The sequence below is a fragment of the Pygoscelis adeliae genome, unplaced genomic scaffold, assembly GCF_000699105.1.
Source record: "Pygoscelis adeliae isolate BGI_AS28 unplaced genomic scaffold, ASM69910v1 Scaffold38, whole genome shotgun sequence".
NCBI classification, from domain to species: Eukaryota; Metazoa; Chordata; class Aves; order Sphenisciformes; family Spheniscidae; genus Pygoscelis; species Pygoscelis adeliae.
Genome location: NW_008825614.1, coordinates 3,040,338 through 3,050,231, shown reverse-complemented (window position 1 = coordinate 3,050,231; position 9,894 = coordinate 3,040,338). Strand labels below are relative to the sequence as shown.

Genomic DNA, 9,894 nt, shown 5'->3' with positions numbered 1-9,894 from the left:
ATGATCTAGAAGTAGTGATGCTTCAAAGTGTATCTACTGCAGTTCTCATCTCAGACAGCTAGGAGGAAAGCATTAAGAATCAATCACAACAGCCCAAAGAATAGTTTCATTCTTCGAACACAAGAATGGTATAAGAAAAACCTCTGCACAATATTCTTCTACAAGACAGTTCACATTTCCTTACAAAACTACCTTTCAGTATTTCACACTCATCATTAATGCGTTAGAAAAATAATCATTACGAGGACAGCCGCTGGCTTTCAGCAGTGTCTTCAGATGAGACACACTAAACAGAAATAGCCATTTACATCTTCAAACGAGCAGCCCTCCCTCATTAAACTGGTTTTAAAATAAATACAGAGAAAATACCTTGTACAAAGTAATATCCAGAGACTATTATGGGCCTTTAAACACATGACTTCACAATTAAGGCTGAAATCTTTATTCTACCTAGTAAAGTGATCTTTTAAATACAGCACATGTTGCAAAATACTAGGGGATTGACTTAGCTTTCATCCTTGCGTTTACACCTTTGTAAATGAAGCCTTTAAAAATATTAATTATGTATTGAGTAGTTTGGTCCTGCCACAATTCCTCTTAAATTCAGGTAATGAATATAACATGATATAGAAAACTACATCTAGAATGTTTGTGAATTAGAACTGGAGGACTCAAGATGTAACTGAGGTCTTTCATTTTTCAGTCTGTGGATTAAATTTTAAATGTAAGTAATGGATACTCTGTTTGATACTCCGTTTACAGAAGGTCCCTAAAGGCATCAATACTGTAAGATCAAAGGTGATCAGCCTTTCTAGTTCCTTCTTTCAGTAAGAAAGGACTGCATGCAGCTGACCTTCCTCCCTCTAACAATGGAGTTGTGTGCAAGCTTTTTGGAAAGTGAAAGGTGTACCGAAGGAGTGCTTTAAATCCAGGCTCAGGATTAAAACCTCAACATTCACCGTGCATGCTCAGAACTATGCCACACTGCCTCAATAAAGGTGCATTGACAGAGCTTGGACAAACAAGTGCCAGGAGCAAAGGGCAACTACCAAAGGCAAAGGGAACAGGAAAATTAGAACTGTTCCCACAGAGACAGCCTGCTCCTGGCTACAACTCTTCTTTGGAGCACCTCATGGTCCCGTGACCATATGGAAGTCTGGATATGTGGCTGCATGGTTACAAGCACACATGCATGAGACTTGGCAACCAACCTGCCTATCAGTAAGAAACCCTAAATTCATAAGGAATTGGGAATTCCTTAATACCCCAGCCCCAAAAACAGACCCTCAAACAAGTTTTAAATTGTAGAACAAAGTCTTTTTTATATTTTTAAATATATAATACATATATACATACATACATGTATCAGTCATGAGGAAGAGAAATTATTTGTACACTTCTGTAGTACTATGGAAAAATCATTACATTACAGTTTTAACCAAGAATCTAGAAATCTTTTAATTCAAATCTGGAACTTTTGTAATTCAAACTTTTTACTATTAACCCCGCTCAATCTGAATTACATTATCTAGATGTCTAATTTATGCCCTAGAGAAACCTTTTGCTATAGTATGCTTTTTATGTAAAAACTTTTAATGCTTTCAAGAAAGAGATCTTTTGAGGATTTTACACTGAGTTTTAGAAATTTCTTCTTGCTAGTTGGAAATTACAAACGGAGCAAGAGCTCTTATGTACTTTCTGCCTTACTGTGTAACAGCCAAAGGAATGTTCTTGGAAAGCATCAGCAGTTAATGGTAATCTGGGTAGTTCAAGTTTTCAGTTACTTTGTATAAGATTAATATAACTAAGAAGGCATCCCATAAGCAGCAAGAAGATAAACTGAATATTCCGAGAGGTAGGAAAACACTCTGAACTATCAAATTTGATTATCCACAGACAAAAAAGGAAAATAAATACTGTCTATCATTGCAAACTGTTACAATTAATATTTTTGAAGTCTCAAATCCCAACTGGAAGACACATCATTAGGTGCTGCTCTCCTTAGCTACCTACTATGCATCACGCTGAAATACCTGGAGAACTCAAGATAAACTGAGGTCTTTCACTTTTCAGTCTGTGGATTAAATTTTAAATGAAAGTAGTGGATACTCTGTTTACAGAAGGTCCCTAAAGGCATCAATACTGTAAGATCTGAGAATATTAATACTATAAATACTAAGATCCTCTCCCCTCAGTTCACCAACCTGAAGATCCAATCAATAGTCCCTTCAACAGTATCTGCAATATATTTGTAATAAAACTTTTTCCTCAACTTCTTCACACACAAAACCAGGTCTCCGTTTCACAGATGAAGAACTTGATATGCAGTAAAGACTTCTTGTTAATCTGTTTATCAGAACCCCATGAAACAAAGCAAATCCATAGTACTTGGGTGTTTGCCAGCAATATTATTCAGGACTACTATACTGAAATCTGATTGGTTTTATATCTTAAATTACGTCATCAATTAACCATAAAATGTCTGATTTGCAAGACACTGTCAATCATTTTCATTTGGCAAGTGATTTGTAAAACTTACCCTGTTACATTACAAAACTTACCCTGTTACATTACAAGGCATTTTTTAATTTTCACGCACCCTGGAGTCTTTTCTTCTTTGCTGATTTTTTTCACTCTGTACTGTCGAATCTCTCGCACCAATGTATAAAAAGCATCCTCCACTCTCTGCATTGTAAAACACAACTCCTTAAAAACTGCTTCATTAACAATCGTGACATATTGGGACACCCATGGCAGGAGAAAAAACCACAGCAAAACCACTGAAATTATGAGCTTTACTTGAGAGAAGTATATGGATCTCCATTTATATATTTAAAATGCTGGGCTTGCACATTTGCTGCTTAATACTTTTTAATGCAAGCAAGAGAGACACAATCAATTATTGTGAATATCTATGCTTCAAGCCCCTTTTTTTCTGTGCAGGGTAACACTTGGACAAAAAAGAATAAGAATTATTTTCTTCCATTGCATACTGCTTGCGTTACTGAATCTTTTCACACATTTTTATGGGCGTGGATGTATTTAGCAGGCACAAAACCTTATTAGATTGGTAACCAGGGGGTACTTACAAACACACACAATTAACCACTTATTTTCACTTCTTAACCGAAGTGAGAACCTGTTACTGTTTTGGCAGGCAACAAAAAGTAAGCTTTGCAAAAATCTGTGCAACAAACTAACAAAGTATAGAAAAAGTCTAAACAGGTAATTTTCTAAGAGGTTACAAAGAAATAAAATCTTCTAAGAACACTAAATTTTGGGCAATATTGTTTTTAAAGCTACTTACTTCACAGAGCAAGCACTATGCCATTAGATTTAGGAAAAGGGATATTTGAGTCATGGCCAAGCGCTTTTAAGAAACACCTTAAGTATGTTATATTTCAGAGTAACTTTCAAATGTAATTACTTATTGTAATTATATTCTGTTATACAATAAGTTTTATATATATAAAAGTTATTCTTCCATGCAGAAAAAGCAACAAGTTCATTATTATCATGATTAAGAGCTTGGTTCACACCAGTGTACAAGGCCCACCTTATCTCTTCTCTCTCAGCCAGACTCGGGCAACAGCTAGGGTTCCATAATAACAACTCAGCACAAGCAGCCTGTGAAGTTCTACTGCTCAGATTTTTCTCTTGTTAAGAGCGCTCTTCAAGTACTCCAGGGATGACACAGAGCTACGTGTTTTACTTCTCTGGTCACACACCCTACCTTTCTGCAGCTTTGTGTTTAGGCCACTTGGAGATGAGGATACCATAAGCATTTTAAAAAAAAAAAAGTATGAGGACTGAAGATATCTTTAAGCAAATACAAGATGAAGAAGTACAGCACCAGCTTTAAGTTATAATATCTGTTCTTTTAAACTGAGTACATTGTGCATAAACTTAAAAATTTGGATAAATCTGTGAGGATGTTCTTGTTATAACGAGATGCAAAATGTTTAGCTATAGCTTTTAAAGGGAGAGCAAATCTCTCCTCTGCCTTACTGTCAATCTCGTTACTTGACTCCTCAGTCAGATCAACTTGTTAATTTAATACAAACTCATTTAATTGAAAATAAAAACAGAACAGACTGATGATCGTGGAAAACAGTAGAACCATTTAAGCCCCAAGACTTTATTACTACCCAAACACACAACCTGAGCTTTTATTTGGCAGATTTTCCATAACTTATCTCTCCAACCCATCTTCGTATTATGCACCTAATAACAAAAATAGCTAACATTTACTGCCATAGTTACTGGGTCATTTGGCATGACCTGTGCCATAGGTTATCACATTTAAGACTAATTCTTAACACACTGCTGCTTATCTGAGGGTTCTTCTGAACTACAGCCACTTGAATTTAAAGCTCATATGAATTATGTATTTCTCTGGTATATAAAATGTGCCCTGTTAGGATGTAGTGAAGTATTGACGAGGTGACAAGTCTTCTTACATTCCAGGTCTGAGAGTTTGCAAAATGTAAAGGAAGCCATTAAAAACCAGCAAAAACCAAGTAAAGCTCATACTTTCATGTTTTCCTGGAAGGAATGGAAGTTTATTCCTGAAGACTAAACAGTAAACATTGATCAGCTGCTACCTGCCAAAGCACAGGCTGTACAAGAATCAACATTTTTGCAAATCTACTGTTTCGCAGTAGAAATACATAATTTGATTATGGAGCTTTCACGTGAATAATTAGATAACAATTCCTCAGTCAGTGTTCATTGCCAACTTTCCCATCACCAACAGGGGCTGTAATTTGCTTTAGCAATGCAGAGAGAGGGAGAGACACAGACAGAGTGAGAAAGAAATTGCTACTACTGCCATCACCAAGAACAGTCTTACGAATCCTGTTGAAAGAAATTATTCTGAAAGAAAATCTGTACAGAGACATTTGCTAATTTCATTAGCACAAGGTGACATTTTAAAGAGCCAGGTGCCAGGCTTATAAGCTTAAGAAGTCATTTTAATACCCATTTCTTTTAAGATTCTTCAGTATTTTTTCCTTAAATTAGCACGGACCATATATCTAAAATATGATTAACCAGTTTTTAGCTGTCAGAACTGGAAGCAAAAATATCCTCTGGCAGATACTAAAAACTTCAAAATCTGAACTGCTATTTACTTTAACAGCCCAAAGAACCCATGACCTCGAGGCAATGTTTTCAAGATTCTTTTGACTCCTAGGAGACAGCCAAACATTCAATTTAAAATATGACTATGTGCAAAGAAAGACTATTTCAAATACAGACCAAAGTACAAACGGGAATTTTCCACATGTTCTGCTTCTGCAAATAGCGCTTAAAGGAAACTTTTGAGATGTAAAGGCTAATTTTCATTAGCGTTCTGTGTCCACCTTTATACACTTTATCAGAGTTGGTCTCCTAAAACCAACTATTAGACAAATAAAATCAAAGTTATTCATGAGGACACGAGCAAAAAGAATGCTACTCACTTGCATAAAAGCACTCCCAACATAAAACTTTGTAGTGGTAAGGTCAGCTTAGCCAACACAGGAGAATATACAAACCTGCAAAGATCTACTAGCTTGCATAACATTTAGCTTATAGGTTAAGGATAATTTTTTGCCGTCTCCAAAACAGACATACTTCAAAAGACTATTTGGAAAGAGTTACCACAACTCAGCCACGCACAGAACCTCCACTACTTTGGGGAGGGAGGGAGTGTAAAGCTGATCATGTCATCTTATGATGGTTAAATACCAGACATAGATCAGTAAATTCATATTACTATATGAATAGTATTGTATTATATACAATAACTTTAGTGCTTTTTTTAACAGCATCCTTGTGATTTAGGTTAACTTCTTCATGAAACACTTCAAAAGTGTGTTTAAGTATATATTCTTAACGAGACCTAATGCTTTGGTGAATCCTTTACTATTCTTACAATAACGCCCATATATCTGCTTCTCCTTTGAATCCAATACTAGGAGGACAGTTGAAATCATAGATGTTCCAAGGAAAAAAAAATCCTACAGTCAAATCACATTTGCGGTACAGCCCTACCGCTTTTCCTTGCGTAACTCACAGGCAAATGGAAGTAAATCCAGTAAAGAATACAGGATGCAGCCTTGGTGGGGATAAATCAAGTTTGCCTCTCACCGATGCTATCGGGAGCTATACGCTCATATGGACAGGGAAGAATTTGAATTTAAAGCTTATGTCAAACAGAGAAAAGCAAAACCAGCATCGAAATAAACCTAAGAAATTCACACCCTTCTGCATAAGGATTGTGAAAGGATGAGTACAAGTGATGCAACATGCCTTACAAAACCACCAGTACTGACGCATTTACATTTAGAAATAGGATTATTTTCGTAAATTACAGTATATTCATTTCAGTCAGTGGTCTAATTAAAAAAATTAATAATTTATAGCCTTATACCCAAGTTGTAGGGTCCACTAAGCTAATGTTTCACTGATGAACTCAATGATTTGTATGGAAATTCACACAGGGATTTGGCTTAAAACACCACCTTTGTGCAGTAAGTTAAAGTTTACATCTTTATTGCCAGTCAGAACCAAATAAAAACAAATATACTAACTTTTAGAACAACTTATTTCTGCACTTCATTTCAGTGTTTTTAATCTTTCCTATTTTTGACCTTGTCTATGAATTTTTGAAAATCTTAAAAACTGAATTATTTGGAACTAAGATATCATTCTGCATGAGCATACAACGCCATCATTTAAAAAGAGTGTCTTGGCAATCAAAATAGACTACGTGGCCAACTCCTTTCCATTTCCATCTCCCCTGTCTCCTTCCCCAGAAACTTTTCTGATTCTCTGAGCTCCAGCAGAAGTGGGGCACAGGGAAGGAAGCAAGAAAATGGTGAGGGCTCCTTCAACAGGGCATTAGCGCTGACGTTTCAGTGTCGTGGTAGGTGCGTAGAGGAAAGGAAAAGAAGGTTCCTACTTTTAAGAATTCAAGTCAGACTTTCTACAGACTCCAGAAGTTGCCAGATCACCAGCTACATTTGTTCATACTTGGAAGTTCTACATGTAACCAGAGAGGACCAGATTTTTATTTATTTATTTTTAGCCAAGGACTGAACTCTGCCCAAGAAAAATATAGTCTGTGGACCACATGCAGCTCGCAAAATGGCCTGAATCCCCTAATTAAAAAAGTTACTTTGGAAGATGGTGTGTATATATATATGCATAAATTTTTATATATGCCAGTGTGACTGAAAAATCATAATATATAAATGCCTATGTATACACACACACATATATATACACACAAACACGTACACAAATATTTAGATGATCTTGCTGTAATTAAAGATCAGGTTCTTCCTCCAATTCCCTTTTGCCTTCTCAAAAATATTTTATTAACACAGCATCTTATGAAGCAGTTTCATAACACAACACATTATGAACAAGACTGCAAAAGAATCAGCAACCATACCTAGGGGTTCCAACTTTTAGAAGCCAACATTCTCAAAAGAGTCTATTGGATATGTTTATTTTAAAATCCACAAGACGCCTTTAGGGAGTCCTTATCTGTAGAAGGTGTAAAGCTCAGCTTTGAAAACCAAAAGCCAACAGTCCCTTCTATAACATTTCAGTTGGCACCTCCAGAAATATAAAGTCACAGATAAAAGTAGTCAAATTATAGAATAACAGTTCCTATATGACTGATCTATCTTCCTCTGGAACAAATACAAAGCTCTGGCAGACCTCTTAAAATTCTGAAAGATAAAAAAGCAGATACTACTCTGTGTAAACAAAGATTATAAAACTGAACGGGAGTCGTGATTTTTGAGCATGCAATTTTGTATTGGCTAGGCATGGTGGGGCTGCTTGCAGGAGTAAACTGCAGGTGGGGTGGGGAGAAGAAATCTTTGAAAATAACGCCATCGTACCAACATATCTTCATTAAAAGTGGCTATGCAAAAGGAGTATTTCCTAAACAAAGCCTGATGCTCTATACAACAGGCTGAACAAAGTAAAATCTAGATGTTAGAACAAAACTTCTACTACTTCAAACCTCAAACGTAATTTCAGAGTTATTCCTTTTTTATCGTAAAATCTCAATGACAGCCACTAATACCGGACCTTCCAAACAAGAACACCGTAATTATTCAGTCCACTTCTATGCCACATTCTTCAGAACACTCTTGTGGCCTAATTTATTCTCAGCCATTAAAGTTAGGTAGGATTAAAAAAAGCAGAACTACACAACAGACTTTCTCTATTGTCGAAAGTTAGCATTCCTTTGATTCCTCTGTAAAGTTTTACTAATTAGTCCAGGTTTCAACTTGTCAGAAACTTGGGTGGGTGTAGCAAGTTTGCACTAATAAAATATTCATTTCTTATATCCAAAAATAACTTACATACTGTCTATGAGGAAATTCTGCCAAGTGATGCAGCTGAATCTATTTAGCAGTTACATTGAGCAGTTACTCAAATTGCAGTGTTCTGCTCTTATTTGCCTCCTTCTGCTACACCTAATTCCCAATAACTCGCACATAACACTTATGATTGTGCAGAGAGTGTGAGTTATTCGGCCACTCAGGCCTGATCTAATTTGTACTGATAGTAAGTCTTTACTCTTAAGAGGAAAAACCACAAATCAGCATTTTTCCAAAAGAATGCTTTCCTCCAGAAGTACAGAACTAGTTTCATCTCTAGCTGTATAGCTTATCTTCTGAATACACGGATGTACCACTATGTGCACCTTTATCCCAGCAAACCCTGCGAGAAGCACTGAAAGGACCCCAATGGCTGCCTCTTTCACCTATACCAGTGGGGTACAATAAACCAACAGTGAACTCTAAAGTCTTAGAAGAGTATCAGTTTACACAAGCAATTAATCCAGTAATTTCGAAAGAGACTTACGGTCAATTGCTTAGCTATAAAAAGGCATACCAAGCATGTCCCACTAATGCTGAATCAATGCCTTAAAGAAAAATTCCTTTTGTTATTAATGAAAAAACTTAAAACAGAATAAACTAATTAGCTGTTTGTCTGCTTAATCCTCTTGCTGAGGAAAAAAGCGTTTCACCTCTAAGTAGAAGTGCTTTTTATTCTATTAAAACCTATCACAATATTAAGAATGCTGCAACCGTCTGACAGTGGAGAGTAATAGCAGCCCAGGTCCCATTCTTTGAGTTTGCGCAACTGAAGCGAATCACTCCATTAATAAACAATTACCAGCTGTCGGTGAGCTGACAGAAAGAGCCACCACATGAATTTCTACTCTGGAGAAATATATCTATTGATATGACCAAGCAATTGTCAATGCTTAGAATAATTAACATTATGATAATTCAGCTAAGAGTTCTACATTTGCATCTGCTAAGTTTTGAGCTTTACCTGTCTTGTCTTTGCTGATGTTTCAATGAAAGGAATTCCGTAACTTCTTGCTAAATCCTGAGCTTGTTTTGTATCTACTGTTCTGGAAGGCAAATCACATTTATTTCCTACTAGCACCATTGGGACATCTTCAGAGTCTTTAACTCTCTTTATTTGTTCCCTAAAAAGAAAAAAAAATTTGTAAGCTATTAATATTAATAGCTTATATGGTAGATTTTAAAACAATGAAACAAAATTAAATTAACAGATTCCAACATCATTCTTTGTTAATTTACTGTACATACACTATTAGAAGCCATCAAAAAATAAATTGACCAATCCTGTCACCATCAAGTTTATCATCTTATTAAAAAAAAAAAAAGAGGTTGACATTTTGCAAACTACTATAGATGTTGATGTCATTACTTTTTTTTTTTAGTTAGTTTTTAACAGCTAATGCCAGAACAAGCCTAAGCAGCTCTGGTATAAATCTTACTACTTATCTCCCATACTCAGCACTCAAAATACTCAATTCATTTGCCAAGATAAAACACTGTCAAAAGC

The 9,894-nt window shown here is 35.9% G+C and overlaps 1 protein-coding gene across 2 annotated transcripts in view; it reads right to left on the bottom strand.

Annotated features, from left to right (window-relative positions):
• The window catches only part of KRAS (Kirsten rat sarcoma viral oncogene homolog), a 21,257-nt gene that overhangs the window by 2,483 nt on the left and 8,880 nt on the right, over positions 1–9,894 (bottom strand). The window contains exons 3-4 of one of the 2 annotated variants that reach the window (XM_009332818.1): positions 9,352–9,511; positions 2,566–2,685 (exon numbers count right to left, since the gene is read on the bottom strand). In XM_009332818.1, the coding sequence (XP_009331093.1) occupies positions 2,566–2,685; positions 9,352–9,511 (280 nt within the window). Of the gene's footprint in view, positions 1–2,565; positions 2,686–9,351; positions 9,512–9,894 lie in introns of those variants that run through there. The other variant, XM_009332817.1, reaches the window with a different exon arrangement.